The 24,291-nt window shown below is 49.4% G+C and overlaps 1 protein-coding gene across 3 annotated transcripts in view; it reads left to right on the top strand.

Moving 5' to 3' along the window:
* The window catches only part of LOC140408394 (uncharacterized), a 219,392-nt gene that overhangs the window by 178,786 nt on the left and 16,315 nt on the right, over positions 1 to 24,291 (top strand). For all 3 annotated transcript variants that reach the window (XR_011940099.1, XM_072495523.1, XM_072495522.1), the window contains exon 22: positions 888 to 1,022. Coding sequence is in view for 2 of the 3 variants with exons in the window: in XM_072495523.1 (XP_072351624.1) it covers positions 888 to 1,022 (135 nt within the window). In the remaining variant the exon portion in view is untranslated. Of the gene's footprint in view, positions 1 to 887; positions 1,023 to 24,291 lie in introns of those variants that run through there.

Below are 24,291 nucleotides of genomic sequence, written 5' to 3'. Positions count from 1 at the left end.
ATGGTCACTAATAACTCCAGTAGGGAATCCAGGATGTTTTTTTCATGCAGAGGGCGGATAGGATATGGGACTCCTTACCACAAGGAGTGGTTGAGGCGAATATAAGAGTTGTATTCATGGGAAAATTGGTTCAGTATTTGAGGAGAAAGGAATGAAAGGTTATTCTGAAAGAGCTCAATGAAAAGGGATGGAAAAAGGCTTGTGTGGAGCATAAGGATTTCCATGGACCAGTTGGGCCAAATGACCTATTTCTGTGCTGTAATTACTTAACAATTCAGAATATGACCCGCCTTATTTACCAGTGATAATGGCCACACTTCCCTTTTCAGAGTTTAGGTCCTTGAACCTTTAATTATCCTAAGTAAGCATTCCGCAGGATTGTACTTCAGTGAAACAAAGCGAAGGATATTGAGAAATTCAGCCATGTGCGACTGACATGTAAACCATTAGAGGAGCTAACTTGTCCCTTGTTTTTAAAAAAATGGTTGTCGGAACAAATTTTGTTCCCAAATTGATTGCTGCAGTGTTATTAATTAGTTAAAATTCTTAACCATTTTTGAAGGAAGGTTTGGAGTCCATTGAGTTTTCAGGATCTTAATGTAATTGATTAAAAAAAGGTCACAGGCAAACAGAAAAATAATCACCTTTCTGTAAAATAACAAGAATAAATAGTGAATGTTTTCAAATGTTGTTTGTTTCACTCTTCAGAGCCACATTAACCTTCACAGTTAGTGTTTCAAATGGTGCACAAATCCTGTACCAGTCAAGATCAGCATGAGTCAAGTACAAGTGTTCAAGTCCCATTAATAATGATAAATAAAGTGCAATTAGATTCTTATAGTCAGTAGTAAATATAACTGGTCATTGTCTTCTGCTCTCTTTTTCAGTTCACTGCTATTTATGATTATAATCCATTGCGTGACAGCCCCAATATTCATCCCAGTCATGAATTGGCTTTTAAAGAGGGGGATGTAATTTGGTTGTATGGAAAGCAAAGGAGAGATGGCTTCTGTGAGGCAGAGGTAAGCAGCTTGTTTTGTTTTGTGGTTACATTTTTATATCACCTGGGATGCTTTGGCTTTCATGGAACAAGATTTTTGGAAAACAGTTCCAGAGGGCAGGGTATGAGATGAACATACAACTAATGGTGGACAAGAAATGACCCTATTAGTGTCCAGGTGGTGCAACATAAAGATTCCCTTTACCACTCTGATCTCCTGGGGAGGTGAACAAAAAAAACTCAAAATCCCAGCCAATGCTTAAAGGTTTGGTTATGGCACCATCACCAATGATGAACTGAAGATTAGACCAGATATAAAACAGGGAAGGTGCGAGATGTAATATAGATTTGCATTTATACAGGACCTTATCACATCAAAATGACTCATGGCCAAGGAGGGGTTTATAAGTGAGAACAGGGATCTCGAAAACATTAAAACCATGAGCTGGGGATTGCAAGACAGTAAGAACTGGAGAGTAATATGAAATATGTGAATGGTTGACTTCCAGGTGAGTTGCAATGTGTATAGGTTGGAGCTTGTACGGTCAGCTATAGAACCTTAGGGTGGGCAAGCCCGAAGACAAGGTTGTCCTTGATGAGTTACAGAGGGAAGCTGATGAGAAGGTGTTGACAATGACTCTGAAGTGGAGTTTGAAGGACATTGAGATTGCACATTTTCAGGTGAAAAGAATCGAGTGACGAGAGCGCTGGGGAGAAAGTTTCCGAGAGAGCAGAAAGGGATGGCATTAGTCCTGCCAATATTGAACTTGAGAAAGTGAAATGAAATGAAAATGAACTGGAAATCGCTTATTGTCACAAGTAGATGAAGTTACTGTGAAAAGCCCCTAGAGCCACATTTCGGCTCCTGTTCGGGGAGGCTGGTACGGGAATTGAACCGTGCTGCTGGCCTGCCTTGGTCTGCTTTCAAAGCCAGCTCTTTAGCCCTGTGCTAAACCAGCTCCAAAGTTTTGGCTCATTCACAATTTGATGTTGGAGATTAACAGCTATGGAGTCAAGGAGTGTGATAAAGAGCCAGAGTTGATATCATTAATATTCATACAGAGACTGACCTCATTTGTCCAGACTTCCAATTTTGATATTAAAGGGGCCTACTGTCTGATGATGGGGGTCACTTCAGCCACATGGTGGCAAATCCCAATGAACGTTGCCTCAGCCATTGCTGCCACAGAGCAATAGGTCGGTGACCCCTAATTTCAAGATATTACAACTCCAGGCAAAAGGACTGAAAATTCAGTCCAAGCTTTCTTCCTGTGATGATATCTCAATTCCACCTCTCGTAATAAATAGCTGGTTATGTGCGATCTAGCTAATTTATTGTCACATGATATAGCGTTTTTAAATTTCTTGATTCACAATTGACAATACAGTGATTAAGAACCATTCTTGTGAGCACTGTTTTTCTCTCCTCGCTGTTAACTTCTATCCGTTGATATTCTCTGATGTTTTCATTACCCAGTGTTAAGTCTGTAAAGTTTACCCAGTTTTAAGTCTGTCACGTTTTCTGGATTATAAATTCATTTGAACAGAAAAAGGCTCATCAACAAATGTTAAGTGGCATTTTGATTGATTGACATCATTATGCAGCTGAACACCATTGTGATGCTTACAACGTGATCTTGTCCTACCCCATGGACGATGAAACAATAGTGAAACCATAAATCAGAATCAGTTCAGTTCACTTTCCAGGGCACCCCCGGGCTTGATCACTGCCGCAGGAAAAATGCCAGGTTTGCACCTTTGCACTGGCACCCTGGCAGTGCTCCTGCCAGCGCCACTTTGGCAGTGTCAGGGTACCAGGCTGGCAGTGCCAGGGTGCCATCCCACCCAGTGGGCAAGCACCTGGGGGCCTCCGATCCCCTGTGAGACCCCCACAAGGTGCCATTCCATCTGGTCCCCGTTTGCATTGAACGATGCTCACCCAAGGTCACCAAGGTGAAGGGGTTGGATCCCAGATCCGGCTGTCTCACATGAATATGCAGATTTGCCAGTTAGTGATCCTGCTCACAATGGGCAAGATTCAGATCACAATGTCTCGTGAGATCGCGTCAGATCACACGAGGCGTGGCAAGCTGGGTGGATCCCAGAATATGGATCTCCTCACATCTTCCTTGAGGCCCCAATGTGGCTGGTAGATCACGCCCATTGTCTCTGATGCCAGACTGCAATTTCCTGCAGTTAATTATGAGCAAGCCCTTGGCATTTGATGAGGGTAGCAGGGATGTGACCTTCCACCACCAAAACTGTGGAAAGCTACAGCTGCTAAATTGTAAAACTCGACATATTATGGAAGGATGAGATAGAACGGGACCTAAGATTCTGTATAGACACAATACTCATGTGTAATCTAAGTCGAGCTGCAATCAAGGGGGCGAACACCCCCACCAGCCAAACCTCTAGGAGTCCTGAGGCAATCAATTCTCTAATTGGGTGGACTTCCAGTGGCGGCCATGGAGTAAATGATCGCGCATAAGACGGCTCCTGCATGAGGACTGCTTTTAGCCCTCCCTGCCCGTTCTGTGGGTGTGGGGCATGTGAAAAAGGGGTAAAATAGAAAGATTAGAACTTCTCCTTTGGTGGATAATGCCAAAATGTTACCAGGTGAGGGGGTGTGTCAAGCAAGGGCATTCTGCGGACCTAGAGGACAGCTGTGGCACAGGGGGGAAAAGATGGCAGAGGGATCTGTGGCATTGTTGCCCACTCAGTGGTTGCTAGGCAAGTTGATCGAATTCCTATCGGCCAAATTCAAAAAGCAAAGGCAGGCGGTCACTGAGGGTTTGCCGAGAGTGTCAGAGCCAATTCAGGCTGCCCTGGACAGGTTGGAACAGCAGCTGGAGGTGCAGAATGAGTCGATCCAGAAGGTGGAGGAGACAATTGCTGACCACGAAGATCGGATTGCCTCTTTGAAACCAGAGATGCTGATGATGGCAGAGGTAAAAATTAGTTGAAGGCCAAGATCGATGTCCTGAAGAACCGCTCCAGGTGGCAGAATATGAGGATCGTAGGGCTGCCCAAAGAATTGAGGGTATGAAAACCACAGAATATGTGGCCAAGATGTTCGAGCAGTTGGTGAGGGAGGGGTCTTTGACCGTCCACCTGAAGTGGACCGCGTCCATCGGTCGTTGAGGGAGAAGCCAAGAGCTTGGGAGCCACCATGGGTGATTGTACTATGGCTCCATCGATACTTGGACAAGGAAAAGATCCTGAGGTGTAGTTGGGAAGGTCATACTGAGCGAATTTACCAGGTCTTGGGAGCGTAGATGGCACAAATTCAACAAGGCCAAGGCTGCTCTTTTCAGGAGCAAGGTGAGATTTGGAATGATGTACCCGGCTAGCTTGTGGGGCATGTTCGGGGTGGAGAACATTGTTGCAATATGCCGGAGGAGGCAAGTAACTTTATAAAAGATCATGGACTGGGGAACATTTGAGAATTCTGGGGTGGGTTCACCTGCATTTGTGAGCTATGGCATTGTGTTCAGCGGTGTGAGTACTTGTTTGTTTGTTTTTTGCTGCTGTTTTCTATGTACTTTGTTCTCTAAATATATAGTTTTGTAATATCTGCCACCCTGCCTGTGGGTTACAGGCACTGAGCGTATTAAAACATTTGCTGGTTATGGTGGGAGCAGATGTGGGGATGAAGGAGCTTAGGGTGCACAATTAAAGGAGGGTTGGACCAAAGGGGGTGGATATGCGAGTGTTTTTGTAAATAAAGTTTATGTTTAGTTCAGATGGGGAGTCACCTGCTAGCAGATATACTGATTGACAGAAGTGTGAAATGGGGGGGTTGCCGCAGCTGGCCTTTTTGGGGGGGGTCATTTTCTTTGTTTTTCATGTGGGTGGGAATAGCAAGCCAGGGGACGTGGGGTTTTCTTTGTTTGGGATGGGAGAAGGGAGGGAGTGAGGAGGGGGATGCTGACAACAAAGGTTTCTTTATGGAGTCATTGGATGGAGGGGGGTGGCATTGGCCACCTTGTGTGGGCCCGGGTGGTGGATGAGGTAGAGTCCTGGATGAGCCCATTAGGAGGAGGGGTGAAGAGGTGTTTGGAGTCCCAATTAGATTGGTCTTGTGGGATGTGATGGGACTGAATGAGCCGTTGAAAAGATCTCGGGTGTTCGCCCATTTAAAGAGTTTGAAGGGAGACGTGGGGCTGGCTTCTCTGATTTTCAGGCTATGTCCTGATGCCGGCGTGGAAACGGTGGCGTTTTACGACCGAACATTCGGCGCAAAACACCCACCGATCCTCCGTTTGGCTGGGGGCTACTAGGAAGGCAACGTAGAGCACCCGGCTCTAGCTGCTGTTACGGCCCGGAGAATTACCAGGCCCATGGCCGTGCATGCGCACAGCGTCAGCCTGCAGTGGCCGCGCCGTGCAAAATGGTGGCTGCCACGAGTGGATCCAGCCTGCAAAATAGTGCCCTCTCTTTGGCCAGCACGCAACCCCTGGATCACTCCCCAACAGTGCCTCCAGCCCCTGCCAAAGCCCCCCTGCTTTGATCGGCTCTCCCCTGACTGTGGCGCCACTGGACTGAGTCCGCAGCCGCCACGCCGTGTTCCCGACAAATGATAGCACACGCGACCGACGCTGTCGGGAACTCAGCTGGCCAGGGGCGGAGCATCGGGGAGAGGGCCTCAGGTGATTTGGGTCACTGTTTGTGCGGAGTCTGCACGTTCTCCTTGTGTCTGCCTGGGTTTCCTCCGGGTGCTCCGGTTTCCTCCCACATGTCCTGAAAGACGTGCTGTTAGGTAATTTGGGCATTCTGAATTCTCCTTCTGTGTACCCGAATAGGTGCTGGAATGTGGTGACTAGGGGATTTTCACAGTAACTTCATTGCAGTGTTAATGTAAGGCTATGTGTGACAATAAGGATTATTATTATTAACTTCTACCAACTAGAAGGACAAGGGCAGCAGATGCACGGGAACACCACCATGTGCAAGTTCCCCTCCAAACCACGCACTTCCTGACTTGTGACTATATCAGCGTCCCTTCATCTTCGCTGGGTCTCAATCCTGGAACTCCCTTCTTTACAGCACTGTGATTGTACCTTCTTCAGATGGCCTGCAGCGGTTCAAGAAGGCAGCTCAACACCACTTCGTTAAGGGAAATTAAGGATGGGCAAAAAGTTCTGCCCTAGCCAGTGATTCTCAAATCCCATCAAAGGATACAAAAAATGTTTTTACATTTGAGCTTCTTGCTAAGACACTCCCAATTTAAGATAATCACTCAGTCTGGTTCTCCTCACACCCAACACCACCCAATATCCCATCTGCAAAGTCCATAGATATAACTGAGTTATGGAATAGTCTGCTATTTTTTCTGAAGCTATTACTAAACTACTATCCTGGTATATATGCAAATTAACAACTGACTGCTAATTGTGACCCTATATGAGTAGAAGAAGAATACTGAGCCTTTTCACAGATTTATCAAGTATATGTGTGATGAACGGTTACTGTAACACTGTACCCTTCTCATCATGTAAGGTGATGTCCCCTTTAAGACCGGGCTTGGAACCCTGGGGAACTCCGCCTCCGGCTCCGCCCATCTGGGAGCCATATATAAGGGGCCGCCTTGTGGGCGGCGTAGCTGTCAGCACACATCTCGGCACCAGTCTAGTTCTTAGTTTATTAAAGCCTTCTTTACCGTTTACACTCTAAGCGTCGTTATTGAGGGTACCACAATATGTTATCAGCATGTTTTCTGTTAAGTAACCAGAATTTCCATGGCAACTTATTGAGAACCTGCCATGATAAATTGTTGCTATGGAAATCCTGTGTCATTCATGAAGTGTACTAAAAAGACCCATGTAAAGCAATATTTTCAAATATCTTTTACCTCTTTTAATATTCCTCATTATAACTGGAGGAAAAATAACCTCCTGCAAATAAATTCTCCACAACTATCTAACAATGATCAACTTACAAAATCGGAACTATGTTTTTCAAGATTTCCTATTTAGTATTTCTACTGAAATCATGAATATGTTCTTTCAGCGCTTGTTTACAAAATCACTATCGGTAGTAATCTGGGAACCCTTCACAATGCTTTGATGATATCCATACACACATTCTCCCATCTGGGACTAGGTCCCTTGACAGGGGTGGGGTGGGGATGGAGAATGTTCCCGTTGCGACCAGCAGAAAGCCACTTCATATCTTCTGTCCCCGACCTCATTAATTATGCACCTGAGGGTTGAGCACCGTATTAAGTGAGGGGGCAGGCTTGATGGCCAACTTCTCACCATTACTTCTGGGTGCCATATTTAAAAGGTGCCCAACATAACTGACCCACCATTGAAGAGAGAAAATGAACATCCTGCAAAAGAAGATGGATCTCCGGGAACACTCTGAGGCTGGAAGTTGGACCTTCCCATTGACTCTGAAGCTTGAAGATCCACCTGAAAGATGCCCCCCTCCTCTCCACTCCAACCCACTACTGCGGTTATCTAGGATTGCTGGTGGCCTCCATCCTGAACTCCGGTGGCAGCCCCAGACATTGTGAGTCCTATTTCTACAGGCCATGTCCCAGATGTGTTCTGAAGCGGTGTGTTTTCCCGCTGGTGTCATGGAGAATCGGGAGAGGGGGGAAGATTCCAATATCTGCATTCATTAGTGGGATGCAAATCAGTTTCACACCGGCCTCCGGGGCTTTCCCGATCTGCCACGGGCACTGGCGGAAGATCCTGCGGGAGATTCACACCTGCGTAAAATCGACCCTTGGACTCCCGCCAAATCCGCCCTCCCCCACCACCCGCCATTGAACCCACCGGTGGGGGCATGGGTGGATTCCGCCATAGTGAGGAGAGGAATCCTTACCCACGGAGCTTTAAAGTACAAGCCACCATCAAACTATAGTCATTCAAGGTATCATAATTCCTACTATTATCTTGACAATATCTTACCATATTTAATAAGCAATTTAATTTCTTTAAAAACTGTTTTTATTAAATGTTTTTATTAATGGTTTTCCATATTATACAGAGCAAAGATGAGCATGAACACACATAGAAAAAATATATCCATCAGTTGTCTTCCATTATATACATCTGTTACAATTTCTTGTTTTTCAGCAGGTGCTTAGTTTTAGTTGGATTCCCTGCTTCCGTCTTCCCCTCCTTTCCTCCTGATCCCCCTCCACTTCTCATCTGGCGTGCCCTCTCCCCTCATCGGGTCTTTTAACCTGTTCCTGTTAGGATGTTCCATGTTTTGTGGAAGCCCTCTTCCGACCCCTGGATGGCGAATAAAATTTTCTCCATCTGGAGAATTTCCGACAGGTCGGACAGCCAGTCTGCAGCTTTGGGCGGTGCTGCTGACCGCCAGCCGAGCAGGATTCTCCGGCGGGCAATTAGGGATGCAAAGGAAAGGGCGACGGCCCTCCTCCCCATAAGGAGATCTGGCTGTTCCATTACCCCGAAGACTGCTACTCTCAGGCACGGCTCCACCCTTACCCCCAAAACCTTGGCCATTGCCTCAAAGAAGGCTGTCCATAACCCAACAAGCCTGGGGCAAGACCAGAATGTGTGGGCGTGGTTGGCCGGGCCTCCTTGGCACCGATCACATTTTTGTCCTCCACCTCCGGGAAGGACCTCCTCATCCAGGTTCTGGTTAAGTGAGCTCTGTGTACCACTTGCAGCTGCATTAGGCTTATCCTTATGCATGTGGAGGTGGAGTTAACCCTGTGCAGTGCTTCGCTCCAGTGTCCCCACCAATTTCAAACCTTAGGTCTTCCGTCCACTTTCCCGTTGTCTTATCCATTGGTGTGTATGCCCTTGCCAGTTGCCCATACAGTTCGCCACAGTTCCCCCTCCCTCAGAGGTCCTCTAATAGCAATTGTTGCAGTGGTCATGCTATGTCCTTGTTTCCTACATAAGAAGTTTTTGACCTGCATATATCTTAACCCTCTGTCAGCTGGAACTTCTCAGTTAGTTCCTCTAGTGTTGTCAGTCTGTTATCTGTGTGGAAGTCCCTAACTGCCACCTTTTGAAGGTGGCGTCCATTTTGGCTGGTGCGAACCTGTGGTTGTTGCAGATGGGGCCGTAATGGACATTTTGGTTAAATCGAAGTGCTGTCGTAGTTGGTTAGATAGCTAGAGTGTGGCTATCACCATTGGGCTCGTTGAGTGCTTGGTCGGTGAGGATGGGAGCGCTGCGGTGGCGTAGGCCTGGAGGGAGATCTTCGTGCAGGAGCCCTCCTCCATTCTCACCCATTCAGCTTCCGACTCCTTTGTCCACCGCCTTACACTTTCCGTTGTTACTGGCCAGTGGTTATGTTGCAGGTTTGGGAGGACTAAGCCCCCTCCACCTTGCTTCTCATTCTCTGCAAGAATATTTGGGGGATCCGAGTATTTCACCCCCCCCCCCCCCCCCCCACCCCACTCCCCCACACACAAATGCCATGATCACTTTTCCCACTGAGCTGAAGAAGGCCTTGGGATGTAGATTGGGATGTATTTGAACAGGAAGAGGAACCTGGACAGTATGTTCATTTTGATTGTCTGCACTCTCCCTGCCAGAGAGAGTGGGAGTGTGTCCCACCTCTGCAGGTCCTTTTTTCCTCTGGTACATAGCCCTCCGGTCGCTTGGCAGGATTTTGGCCAGTATTTTTGCATCTACGTTTAGCAGCAAAATGGGTCTGTAGGACCTGCATTCTGTTGGGTCTTTTGTCCTTCTTGGGTATCCGTGAAATTGAGGCTTGTGCTAGCGTAGGTGGCAGGGCGCCCCTCGCCAGCGAGTCTGTGAACATCTCCCACAAGTGCGGGGCCAGTGCTGTCGCAAATATTTTGTAGAAGCCCGCCAGGAATCCATCTGGCTCCGGCGCCTTCATTTTCCTAGAACTAGAGGTGACCAGTCCATTGAGGAACCGTTTCATCCCCAGGGCCGCTGTGGGGTGCTCAGAGGTGTACAGTCCCTGGTAGGAGGCCTCAAATGGCTTATTGACCTTTTCCAGCTTCGCTACTAGTTTGCCTCTGTTGTGTCTACCTTGTGCTATTTCTCTCATGGCTGGCTTCTCTTTCAAAACTTTTTCATAGAATTTAGATTCATCACACATGCAGTGATGAATAATGTCCTGAAACAGTCTCTTACAGGCCTAATTATAGCATCTTAAATTATGAACTGTGTTTCATACTTTGCATGAGTAAATTGAACTAATTTATGATTAGCAGACTGCAATATCTATTTTAAACTGTTTCAAGTGTACCAAGTCCATTTCCTGATGCCCTTTAAGAAGTGGTACGAAAAGTCTTGGATAAACCTGTGATTTATTGTTCATTATACAGTGCATTCATAATGGGATAACAGGAAAGAAAATTGTTATTCAGAAGCTACAAACGGTCACACCTCAGAAAGCAGTCAAAATGTCTAATGCTTTCTAAATGTCCCACTGGGAGTGTACATTACAGTCACAATAATTGACAATTCACCATTAATTTTCTATTTGTCTCGTAGATAAAATTAATGAAAGCTTTTGATTCAAGGCCTATTGTTATGTTATGTTAATTGACCTTTTCCTGGTGTTCAGTATTAAATTACGCCTAGTCCTGGGGAATTTTTTCTTTTTTACAATTTGTTGTTTCTTTCAACTTTCCTGATGTTACTGGAGGTTCTCCAAATCCTTTGTGCAACGTGCCACTGTACTGAAAAGTTTCTTTACTAATTCACTCTTTCTTTGAAAAGATGGTTAAGCAGCAGATTTGACCCAGAACATTTTCCTGCTGAGAATTTGGCTGATTGTCCAATTAAAGGTGGTGCACTGAGTTGAAAACGCAGCTCAACTTTTTTTTAAAATTCCTGACCATACAAAGATGGCTTTGTGTTGTCGGGAAGGTCCCCAGCTGTAAAATGTACTGTGGTCCATTGTGTTAAAGAACTGTTAATACTCTCCTCCCTTTAGCCCGAGGATATAGAATGGTAACGTTGCTGTATACTCTTATTTCAAAATTTTTCATCTTAACCCTTTTTAAAAAAATATATATTTTATTCAAATTTTTTTCGGCCAAACAAAACAGTACAAAAATGTTTCCCTTTTACAACAATAAAACAATATAAATAATAATGACCGTTTTTAACAAATTAATAAATAATATATAAACTAAATGACAACTGCCATAACAACAACAAAACAAAGAACAAAGAAATGTACAGCACAGGAACAGGCCCTTCGGCCCTCCAAGCCCGTGCCGACCATACTGCCCGACTAAACTACAATCTTCTACACTTCCTGGGTCCGTATCCTTCTATTCCCATCCTATTCATATATTTGTCAAGATGCCCCTTAAATGTCCCTATCGTCCCTGCCTCCACTACCTCCTCCGGTAGTGAGTTCCAGGCACCCACTACCCTCTGCGTAAAAAACTTGCCTCGTACATCTACTCTAAACTTTGCCCCTCTCACCTTAAACCTATGCCCCCTAGTAATTGACCCCTCGACCCTGGGGAAAAGCCTCTGACTATCCACTCTGTCTATGCCCCTCATAATTTTGTATACCTCTATCAGGTCGCCCCTCAACCTCCTTCGTTCCAGTGAGAACAAACCGAGTTTATTCAATCGCTCCTCATAGCTTATGCCCTCCATACCAGGCAACATTCTGGTAAATCTCTTCTGCACCCTCTCTAAAGCCTCCACATCCTTCTGGTAGTGTGGCGACCAGAATTGAACACTATACTCCAAGTGTGGCCTAACTAAGGTTCTATACAGCTGCAACATGACTTGCCAATTCTTATACTCAATGCCCCGGCCAATGAAGGCAAGCATGCCGTATGCCTTCTTGACTACCTTCTCCACCTGTGTAGCCCCTTTCAGTGATCTGTGGACCTGTACTCCTAGATCTCTTTGACTTTCAATACTCTTGAGGGTTCTACCATTCACTGTATATTCCCTACCTGCATTAGCCCTTCCAAAATGCATTACCTCACATTTGTCCAGGTTAAACTCCATCTGCCATCTCTCCGCCCAAGTCTCCAGACAATCTAAATCCTGCTGTATCCTCAGACAGTCCTCATCGCTATCCGCAATTCCACCAACCTTTGTGTCGTCTGCAAACTTACTAATCAGACCAGTTACATTTTCCTCCAAATCATTTATATATACTACAAAGAGCAAAGGTCCCAGCACTGATCCCTGTGGAACACCACTGGTCACAGCCCTCCAATTAGAAAAGCATCCCTCCATTGCTACCCTCTGCCTTCTATGGCCTAGCCAGTTCTGTATCCACCTTGCCAGTTCACCCCTGATCCCGTGTGACTTTTGTACTAGTCTACCATGAGGGACCTTGTCAAAGGCCTTACTGAAGTCCATATAGACAACATCTACTGCCCTACCTGCATCAATCATCTTAGTGACCTCCTCGAAAAACTCTATCAAGTTAGTGAGACACGACCTCCCCTTCACAAAACCGTGCTGCCTCTCACTAATACGTCCATTTGCTTCCAAATGGGAGTAGATCCTGTCTCGAAGAATTCTCTCCAGTAATTTCCCTACCACTGAAGTAAGGCTCACCGGCCTGTAGTTCCCGGGATTATCCCTGCCACCCTTCTTAAACAGAGGAACAACATTGGCTATTTTATTAACAAAATATTAACTCTCCCAAATAATAAAGTCAAACAAGCCAATATACATATCCAAGTAAAAATATCCATACAAGAACACCCTGAGGTCCCCCCCCTCCCCCCCTGGGTTGCTGCTGCTACTTTCCCAGTTCCTTTATCGTTCTGCGAGATAGTCGAGGAACGGTTGCCACCGCCTGGTGAACCCTTGAGCCGAACCTCTTAGTGCGAACTTTATCCGTTCCAGTTTTATAAACCCTGCCATGTTGTTTATCCAGGCCTCCACGCCCGGGGGTTTAGCTTCCTTCCACATTAACAATATCCTTCGCCGGGCTACTAGGGACGCAAAGGCCAAAACATCAGCCTCTCTCGCCTCCTGCACTCCCGGCTCTTCTGCAACCCCGAATATAGCCAACCCCCAGCTTGGCTCGACCCGGACCCCCACCACCTTCGAAAGCACATTTGCCACCCCCACCTAGAACCCATGCAGTGCCGAGCATGACCAAAACATGTGGGTGTGGTTCGCTGGGCTTCTCGCGCATCTCCCGCACCTATCCTCTACCCCGAAAAATTTACTGAGCCTTGCTCCGGTCATGTGCGCCCTGTGCAAGACCTTGAATTGTATCAGGCTAAGCCTGGCACACGAGGATGAGGAGTTTACCCTGCGTAGGGCATCTGCCCACAGCCCCTCTTCGATCTCTTCCCCCCAGCTCTTCTTCCCATTTTCCCTTCAGCTCATCCATCATGATCTCCCCCTCGTCTCTCATTTCCCTGTATATATCTGACACGCTACCATCCCCCACCCATGTCCCCGAAATCACTCTATCCTGAATCTCCTGCGTCGGGAGCTGCGGAAATTCCCTCACCTGTTGCCTCACTAAAGCCCTCAATTGCATATACCGAAATGCATTCCCCTGGGGCAACCCGTATTTTTCCGTCAGCGCTCCCAGACTCGCAAACGTCCCGTCTAGGAACAGATCCCTCAGTTGCACAATCTCTGCTCTCTGCCATATTCTAAATCCCCCATCTATTCTCCCCGGGACAAACCTATGATTATTCCTTATCGGGGACCGGACCGAGGCACCCGTCATTCCCTTATGCCGTCTCCACTGCCCCCAAATTTTCAGCGTTGCCACCACCACTGGACATGTGGTGTATTTCTTCGGAGAGAACGGCAACGGCGCCGTCGCCAATGCTTGTAGGCTGGTTCCTTTACAGGACGCCATTTCCAGTCTCTTCCACGCCGCTCCCTCCCCTCCTCCCATCCACTTACACACCATTGAGATATTGGCGGCCCAATAATAATCACTTAAGCTCGGCAGTGCCAGTCCCCCCCTATCCCTGCTACGCTGCAAAAAACCCCTCCTCACTCTCGGGGTCTTCCCAGCCCACCCAAAGCTCATAACACTCTTCTCAATTTTTTTGAAAAAAGCCCTCGTAACCATCACCGGGAGGCACTGGAACACAAAAGGAATCTCGGGAGGACCACCATTTTGACCGCCTGCACCCTGCCCACCAGTGACAGGGACACCATGTCCCATCTCTTAAAATCCTTCTCCATCTGTTCCACCAATCGTGTTAAATTAAGCCTATGTAGAGTTCCCCAGTTCCTGGCTATCTGGATCCCTAAGTACCGGAAATCTCTTGTTACCCTCCTCAGCGGTAAATCATCTATTCCCCTGCTCTGCTCCCCCGGATGCACCACAAACAACTCACTCTTCCCCATATTCAATTTGTGCCCCGAAAATTCCCCAAACTCCCTGAGTGTCCACATTATCTCAGGCATCCCCTCCACTGGGTCCACAACATACAGCAATAGATCATCTGCATACAATGATATCCGGTGTTCTTCTCCTCCCCTGAGTACTCCCCTCCACTTCCTAGAGCCCCTCAGTGCTATGGCCAGCGGCTCAATTGCCAATGCAAACAGTAACGGAGACAGGGGACACCCCTGTCTTGTCCCTCTATAAAGACGGAAGTAGTCGGACCTCTGCCTGTTCGTGATCACACTTGCCACCGGGGCCCTATATAGCAGCTGTACCCATCCAATAAACCCCTCTCCAAAACCAAATCTCCTCAACACTTCCCATAGGTAGTCCCACTCCACTCTGTCAAATGCTTTCTCAGCGTCCATCGCCACCACTATCTCCGCCTCCCTCTCCAGCGGGGGCATCATTAGCAGCCTCCGTATATTCGTGTTCAGCTGTCTCCCCTTAACGAACCCAGTTTGATCCTCGTGGACCACCCCTGGGACACAATCCTCTATCCTTGTCGCCATCACCTTGGCCAGGAGCTTAGCATCCACGTTCAGGAGGGAAATAGGCCTGTAAGACCCGCGCTGCAGCGGGTCTTTTTCCTTCTTTAAGAGTAACAATATCGTCGCCTCCGACATAGTCGGGGGCAACTTCCCCCTTTCCCTGGCCTCATTAAAAGTTCTCGTCAAAAGCGGGGCCAGTAGGTCCATGTATTTCCTATAAAATTCCACCGGGAACCCATCCGGTCCCGGGGCCTTCCCCGCCTGCATGCTCCCAATCCCCTTTACCACCTCCTCCACCTCAATCCGTGCTCCCAGTCCCGCCTTCTCCTGCTTCTCCACCTTCGGGAATTCCAGCCGATCTAGGAAATGCATCATTCCCTCCTTCCCTTCCGGGGGCTGAGCCTTATACAGCCTCTCGTAGAATGCCTTAAACACCCCGTTCACCCTCTCCGCTCCCCGTTCCATCTCACCTTCCTCATCCCTCACCCCACCTATCTCCCTCGCCGCTCCCCTCTTCCTCAGTTGTTGGGCCAGTAACCGGCTCGCCTTCTCTCCATACTCATACTGTACTCCCTGTGCCCTCCTCCACTGTGCTTCTGCCTTGCCCGTGGTCAGCAGGTCAAATTCCATATGTAGCCTTTGTCTTTCCCTATACAGTCCCTCCTCCGGAGCCTCTGCATATTGCCTGTCTACCCTCAGAAGTTCTCTCAACAGTCGCTCCCTTTCTTTGCTCTCTTGCTTCCCTTTATGGGCCCTTATGGATATCAGTTCCCCTCTGACCACCGCCTTCAGCGCCTCCCAGACCACTCCCACCTGGACCTCTCCGTTATCATTAAGCTCCAGGTACCTTTTGATACACCCCCTCACCCTTAGACATACCCCCTCATCCGCCAACAACCCCACATCCAATCTCCAGAGTGGTGCTGCTCCTTTTCCTCTCCTACCTCCAGATCTACCCAATGTGGAGCGTGGTCCGAAATGGCTATGGCCATGTACTCCGTCCCTGTCACCTTCGGAATCAGTGCCCTTCCTAGGACAAAAAAGTCTATCCGTGAATACACCTTGTGAACATGGGAGAAAAATGAAAACTCCTTACTCCTAGGCCTAATAAACCTCCAGGGGTCTACTCCTCCCATCTGCTCCATGAAGTCCTTAAGCACCTTGGCCGCTGCCGGCCTCCTCCCGGCCTTAGACCTAGACTGGTCCAGCCCTGGATCAAGCACCGTATTGAAGTCTCCCCCCATTACCAGCTTTCCCGCCTCCAGGTCCGGGATACGCCCCAGCATACGCTTCATGAAGTTTACATCATCCCAGTTCGGGGCGTATACATTCACCAGAACCACCGCCTCCCCTTGCAATCTGCCACTCACCATCACGTATCTACCCCCACTGTCCGCCACTATGGTCTTTGCCTCAAACAGTACCCGTTTCCCCACTAAAATAGCCACCCCCCCTATTCTTCGCATCTAAGCCCGAATGGAACACCTGCCCCACCCATCCTTTACGTAGTCTGACCTGATCTGCCAGTTTCAGGTGCGCCTCCTGCAACATGACCACATCTGCCTTTAAGTTCTTTAGGTGTGCGAGTACCCGTGCCCTTTTAATCGGCCCATTCAGCCCTCTCACGTTCCACGTGATCAACCGGGTTGTGGGGCTCTTTACCCCCCCCCCCCCATGTCGACTAGCCATCCCCTTTTCTAACCCAGCTCCTCACCCGGTTCCCACGTACCCGTATATCCCACCGACGGTGCTCTCCCGTCCCGACCACCCCGCCCCATAACAGCTCCCCCTTCCCCTTAGCAGCAGCAACCCAGTTAACTCCCCCCCCCCCCCCCCTCCGCTAGATCCCTTTCTAGCGTAGTTGCACCCCCCATGTTGCTCCCAGAAGTCAGCAAACTCTGGCTGACCTCAGCTTCCCCCGTTTGTCCTCGGCCCCTCATTGTGCGAGGCCCCCTCCTTCCTGCGTCCCCGTTCCCGCCACAATGACCCTAAGCGCGGGACCAAAGCCCGCGTTTCCCACTCGGCCCCGCCCCTGATGGCGCAGTTCCCTTCTCCTTCCCCTTTCCTTCCCACCGGCGCCCACAGTTCCCCATACTCCCCCCCCCCACGAGGGGAAAAGAGAAAAGTTACAAAATTGAAAAAATTCCCCCCCCCTTCCCCTTCCTCGTCCCACATAATCACCCCACCACTTTATTACAGAAGCTTTTTCTCTCGCCAGACTATTCCAGCTTCTCGTCCACAATGAATGTCCACGCCTCTTCTGCCGTCTCAAAGTAGTGGTGCTTCCCTTGGTCTGTGACCCACAGTCTCGCCGGCTGCAACATTCCAAATTTAACCTTCTTTTTGTGGAGCACCGCCTTGGCCCGGTTGAAACTTGCCCTCCTTCTCGCCACCTCCCCACTCCAATCCTGGTACACGCGGATCACCGCGTTCTCCCACCTGCAGCTCCGAGTTTTCTTCGCCCATCTTAGAACCATCTCTCTGTCATTGTAGCGGTGAAATCTCACCACTGTGGCTCAAGGTATTTCTCCTGCCTTTGGTCTTCACACCAGAACTCGATAAGCTCCCTCCACCTCCAAAGGGCCCGTTGGGGCCTCCGATCCCATTAGTGAGTGAAGCACATATGCCCCGACGTCCGCCCCCTCTGTGCCTTCGGGAAGACCCAAGACTCTTAAATTCTTCCTCCTCGAGTTATTCTCCAAGGCTTCCAACCTCTCCACACACCTTTTGTGCTGTGCCTCGTGCGTTTCTGTCCTTACCACCAGGCCCTGTATTTCATCCTCATTCTCCGCAGCCTTTGCCTTCACGACCCGAAGCTCCAACTCCTGGGTCCTCTGCGCCTCCTTTAGCCCTTCAATCGCCTGTAGCATCGGGGCCAACACCTCCTTCTTCAGCTCTTCCACACAGCGCCGCAGGAACTCTCGTTGCTCCGGGCCCCATACCAAACAGCCACCTTCCAACGCCATCTTGCTTCGAGCTTCCCTTCCTTGCCGCTGCTGCAGTGGATCCACTGCAATCCGGCCGCTATCCTCTCTTTTATCCATATTTATCCGGGGGGGATTCCCTCCTATTTCACCGCACAATGATTTTGGCCGTTAAAAATTGACATTGGGACTTCCGGTTGCGGTGAGGATGAGCTAGCCGCACGTTTCGGCGGCTCCAGCTCCGACGGACCTTCGGGCTCTTTTAAGAGCCCCAACGGGGAATTTTTCGGCCGAGTAACCCGGTGTGGGGTGTGTGGGAAGGGAGTCCCCCCCAAACGACGGAAGAAAAAACCGGCGGCGGCGGCTGCAGCCTGAAGAATCTTCGACCATAAGGTCAGAGGGAGAGGAAGACAAAATGGCGGCGGAGAAATCGCAGGCGACATGGGGGCCTGAGCAGAACGAGGTCGTGAGACGGTGCGTGGACCTGCTGAAGAAGGAGGTACTGACCCCGATGCTACACGCAATTGAGGGGCTTAAGGAAACTTTAAAGACCCAGGAGACTGAGCTTCGCGTGGTGGAGCAGAAGGTGTCAGGTATTGAGGACGAGGTCCTGGGCCTGGCGGTTCAGACTCAGACGCACGAGGCACTTCATAAAAAGTGTGCTGAACGGATCGAGGCCCTTGAAAATGGAGCGCGAAGGAAGAACCTTCGGATACTAGGTCTCCCTGAGGGTGTGGAAGGAGTGGACTGTGGAGAGTACGCAAGTAAGATGCTGAGCTCACTGATGGGTCCTGAGGCCCCTGCGGGCCCCATGGAGGTGGAGTGGGCAGGTCGGATCCCGGCGAGAAGACCAAAAGCGGGAGAATCACCGAGGGCGATAATCGTGCGATTCTACCGCCTTAAGGACAGAGAAGAGGTCCTGAGATGGGCTAAAAAGGTGCGGAGTAGCAGATGGGAGAATGCGGTGGTAAGGATATACCAGGATTGGAGTGCGGAGGTGGCGAGAAGGAGGGCGAGCTTCAACCGAGCCAAAGAGGTTCTGCACAAAAGGAAGGTGAAGTTTGGGATGCTGCAGCCGGCAAGACTATGGGTCACGTATCAGGAGAGACACTATTACTTCGAGACGGCGGAGGAAGCATGGACCTTTATTAATGAAGAGAAACTGGACCGGAACTGAGGGACTGATGCTGCAGGGAATTGTTATTGTTATTGTTTTGTTAATGTTATGGTGAAAGTTAATCGAGAAGTAAACAGGGAAGGGGGGAGACACTGGGGAAATGTGGGCGCCGGTGAGGGGGGAAAGACGGGACATAGTCGGAGAATGGGGAAGGGGAGGGAGAGGGGAAAGGGAGCTTCGCCATAAGAGGCAGGTCGGGTAAAGGGATGTTCCCGCGCCAGAAAGAATAAGGCGGGAAAACAGGCGCAAGGCGGATGGGAGTTCCCTCACACCGGGGGGGTCGAGGAGTGAGCAGGAGTAGCCGGGGTCAGTTGAAGTCAGGTGACTTACGGAAGTGATATGGGGGGAGCTATCAAGCTAGATTGGGATCTTGCGGGGGGAGGGGGGGGGCGGGGGAAGGGGACAACTGGGTTGCTGCTGCGGAAATCCAAAAGGGAATGGCTAAAGAGTGGGTGGTCGGGGACGGTGTGCGACGCTGGGGGAGCGAGCGGGAGCGCGGAGGCGGGATATAGGACTGGCCTAGAGAAGGTAATGGCTAGTCGACACGGGAGGGGGGCAGGTAGCACCTTAGTGAGGCTGATCACGTGGAACGTGAGAGGCCTGAATGGACCGATAAAAAGGGCCCGAGCGCTCGCGCATTTGAAAGGACTAAGGGCAGACATGGCTATGCTCCAAGAGACGCACCTAAAGGTGGCAGACCAAGTTAGGCTAAGGAAAGGATGGGTGGGACAGGTGTTCCACTCAGGACTGGACGCAAAGAACAGAGGGGTGGCCATTTTGGTGGGGAAACGGGTAGCATTTGAAGCAAAGAACATCGTAGCAGATAGCGGAGGTAGATATGTAATGGTGAGTGGTAGGCTGGAGGGAATGGAGGTCGTGTTGGTTAATGTGTATGCCCCAAATTGGGACGATGCGGGATTCATGAGACGGATGCTGGGGCGTATACCGGACCTGGAGGCAGGAAACTTGATTTTAGGAGGGGACTTCAATATGGTGCTGGACCCGGGGCTAGATAGATCCAGCTCAAGGACCGGAAGAAGGCCGGCAGCGGCCAAGGTACTTAAGGGGTTTATGGACCAAATGGGGGGAGTGGATCCATGCCGATTTCTAAGACCTAGGGCTAGGGAGTATTCCTTCTTCTCCCATGTCCATAAAGTGTACTCCCGGATAGATTTTTTTGTTTTAGGAAGGTCGTTGATCTCTAGGGTGGAAGAAGCTGAATACTCAGCCATAGCGGCTTCGGATCATGCCCCACATTGGGTGGACCTGGAAGTAGGAGAGGACAGGGAGCAGAGAACATTCTGGCGATTAGATGTGGGACTGATGGCGGATGAGTGAGTGTGTGCAAGAGTGAGGGGGTGTATTGAGAGATACCTGGAGATCAATGACGACGGCGAGGTCCCTGTGGGAGTGGTCTGGGAAGCACTAACAGCGGTGGCCAGAGGAGAGCTGATCTCTATTGGGGCCCACAAAAGGAAAACAGAGGCCAAGGAAAGGGATAGATTACTGGGGGAAATTTTAAGAGTGGACAGGGAATTTGCAGAGACCCCGGAGGAGGAGCTGTACAGGGAGAGGAGACGACTCCAGACCGAGTTTGACCTTCTGACCACCAGAAAGGCGGAGGTATTGTGGAGAAAGGCACAGGGGAGGAGGTACGAGTATGGGGAAAAGGCTAGTCGCCTGTTGGCGCACCAACTGCAAAAGAGGGCAGCAGCGAGGGAGATAGGAGGAATTAGGGATGAAAGGGGAGACACTGTGCGAAGGCCAGGAAAGATAAATGAGGTGTTTAAGACCTTTTATGAGGAACTGTATAGGTCTCAACCCCCAGAGGGAGAGGAGGGGATGCGGCAGTTCCTGGACCAATTGAGGTTCCCGAAAGTGGAGGAGCAGGAGGTGGCAGGCCTGGGGGCGCCAATTGAGGTGGATGAGGTTATTAAGGGACTGGGAAGCATGCAAGCAGGGAAGGCTCCGGGGCCGGACGGGTTCCCGGTGGAATACTACAGAAAATATGTGGACTTGTTGGCCCCGTTGATGGCGAGGACGTTCAATGAGGCCAGGGAAGGGGGGACTCTACCCCCGACGATGTCGGAGGCGACGATATCGCTAATTTTGAAGAGAGACAAAGATCCGTTGCAGTGCGGGTCCTATAGACCTATTTCACTACTGAACGTGGACGCCAAGTTGCTGGCAAAGGTACTGGCATCGAGGATAGAGGACTGTGTCCCGGGGGTGGTGCACCAAGACCAGACAGGGTTCGTAAAAGGGAGACAACTGAATGTTAAGTGCGACGACTATTAGGGGTGATAATGATGCCCCCAGTGGAGGGGGAGGCAGAGATAGTGGCGGCAATGGACGCAGAGAAGGCATTTGATAGGATGGAGTGGGAGTATTTATGGAAAGTGTTCAGGAGGTTTGGATTTGGGAACGGGTTTATTCGCTGGGTTAGACTTCTTTATGGGGCACCAACGGCAAGCGTAGTCACAGGTCGACATAGATCGGAGTATTTCCGATTATATAGGGGAACAAGACCGGGATGCCCACTGTCTCCATTGTTGTTTGCGTTGGCAATTGAACCTCTGGCCATGGCATTGAGAGACTCCAGGAAATGGAGAGGGGTGATTAGAGGGGGAGAAGAACATCGAGTCTCATTATACGCGGATGACCTATTGCTATACGTGTCGGACCCAGCGGGGGGGATGATAGAGGTCACACGAATTTTGAGGGGGTTCGGGGAATTCTCGGGGTATAGGCTAAATATGGGGAAGAGTGAATTATTTGTGATACATCCAGGGGACCAGAGTAGAGAGATAGAAGGCTTACCACTAGGGAAAGTGGAAAGAAACTTCCGATACCTGGGGATTCAGATCGCTAGGAGCTGGGGAACCTTGCACAGACTTAATTTGACACGGCTGGTGGAACAAATGGAGGAGGACTTCAAGAGGTGGGACATGCAGCCTTTATCGCTGGCGGGTAGGGTGCAAGCAATTAAGATGATAGTCCTCCCGAGGTTCTTATTTGTATTTCAATGTCTCCCTATATTAATCACCAGGACCTTTTTTAATAAAATAGATAGGAGCATCACGAGCTTTGTGTGGGCAGGGAAAGTTCCGAGAGTAAGGAGGGGGTTCCTTCAGCGTAGTAGGGATAGAGGAGGACTGGCACTACCGAACTTGGGAGATTATTATTGGGCCACCAATGTGGCAATGATACGTAGATGGATGATGGAGGGTGAGGGAGCAGCGTGGAAAAGACTGGAGAGAAAGTCCTGTAAAGGGACGAGTTTAGAGGCGCTGGTGACGGCAACGCTACCGCTCTCACCTAAAAAATATACCACGAACCCGGTGGTGGCGGCAACACTGAACATATGGGGACAGTGGAGGCGACAGAGAGGGGTGCGGGGAGCCCTGGTGGGGTCCCCTATCAGGAACAACCATAGGTTCGTCCCAGGAAGAATGGATGGAGTATTTCAGAGCTGGTACCAGTTGGGAATTAGGAAGGTGGGAGATTTATTCATAGATGGGACTTTTGCGAGCCTGGGAGCATTGGAGGAAAAGTATAAGCTACCCCGGGAAAATTTCTTGAGATATATGCAGGTGAGGGTGTTTACTAGACAACAGGTGAGGGAATTCCCGTTGCTCCCGACACAGGGGATACAGGACAGGGTGCTTTCAGGGGTGTGGGTCGGAGAGGGCAAGGTGTCAGAGATTTACAGAGAGATGAGGGAAGAGGGGGAGGAGTCGGTGGGAGAACTAAAGGGAAAATGGGAAGAAGAATTAGGGGAGGAGATAGAAGAGGGTATGTGGGCTGATGCCCTAAGCAGGGTAAACTCCTCTTCCTCATGCGCCAGGCTTAGCCTGATTCAATTTAAGGTGCTACATAGAGCACACATAATGGGGGCAAGATTGAGCAGGTTCTTTGGAGTGGAGAACAGATGTGAGAGGTGTGGCGGGAGCCCGGCAAACCACGCACATATGTTTTGGGCGTGCCCGGCACTGGGAGGATATTGGAAGGGAATGACGGGAGTGATCTCGCAGGTGGTGAATGCCCGGGTCAAACCAAGCTGGGGGTTAGCTCTATTTGGAGTTGCGGAAGAGCCGGGAGTGCAGGAGGCGAAAGAGGCCGATGTCGTGGCCTTTGCGTCCCTAGTAGCCCGGCGCAGGATTCTACTTATGTGGAAGGAGGCAAAACCCCCCGGACTGGAGGCCTGGGTAAACGATATGGCGGGGTTTATTAAACTGGAGCAGATAAAGTTTGCCCTGAGAGGATCGGCTCAAGGGTTCACCAGGCGGTGGCAGCCATTTCTCGACTACCTAAGGGAACGTTAGAGGGAAGACAGATGACCAGCAGCAGCAACCCAGGGGGAGGTGGGGGGGGGGGGGGGGGGGGAGGGGGGAGGGGGGGGGGTTTAGTTAAGTATAGGTCAATAGATAATGGGGTTTTGTTACTTGTGTATTGTTAAAAATTTTCTATTTTGTTATCGTTCCGTTTGTTTTGTAAGAGGGAAAAACGTTGTTCAGGAAAAAAATGTCAATAAAATATATTTTTTTAAAAAAAATTGACATTGGGGCTCCTAATAAGAGCCCAAAAGTCCGTTTCAACGGGAGGTGCTGAAACGTGTGACTTAGCTGGTCATCGCCGCACCTGGAAGTCCCCATCTTAACCCTTTTTAGCGTAAGAGCTGAATTATAACCTGCAAAGCTCCGTTAGTCAACTTCTGTTTAAATAAACAAATAGATAAACGTAGTCAGATAAATGTTACAATTACTGGTAGGTCGGATTTAATTTTAAAAATCTTCATGTGAGTGTAGACGTCTTTAAGGTCCAGCCTTAGGTTTTCAAGCAGTCTCCTAATGTGAACGCAACACGTACGGTGACCCAGGGCCGGGATCAAACCCGGGTCCTCAGCATCGTGATGCAGTAGCGCTAACCACTGTGCCACCGTTCCACCACCCACAATATTTCTAAATTTACTGATGACATGAAACTTGGAGGGAATAAGAGTCAAGGCGATGTTAAGAGGCTTTAAGGTGATTTAGCCAAGTTGAATGAGTGTGGAAATACATGGTCGATGCAGTATAATGTGAATAAATGTGAAGTTATCCACTTTGGTAGGAAAAACAGAATGACAGAGTATTATTTAAATGGGATGTAGACTGGGAAACGTTGACATACAAAGGGACCTGGGTGCCTTTGTACACCAGTTACTGAAAGCAAGCATGCAGGTGCAGCAAGCAGTTAAGGAGGCAAATGGTACGTTGGCCTTCATTGCAAGAGGACATGAGTATAGGAGCAAGGATTTCTTACTGCAGCTGTACAGGACCTTGATGACACCTGGAGTATTGTGTGCAGTTTTATTTCCTTACCGAAGAAAGT

Source organism: Scyliorhinus torazame, chromosome 3 (assembly GCF_047496885.1).
Source record: "Scyliorhinus torazame isolate Kashiwa2021f chromosome 3, sScyTor2.1, whole genome shotgun sequence".
Classification (NCBI taxonomy): domain Eukaryota; kingdom Metazoa; phylum Chordata; class Chondrichthyes; order Carcharhiniformes; family Scyliorhinidae; genus Scyliorhinus; species Scyliorhinus torazame.
Note: the sequence above shows the minus strand (reverse complement) of the source record. Positions and strands in the feature narration are given on the sequence as shown.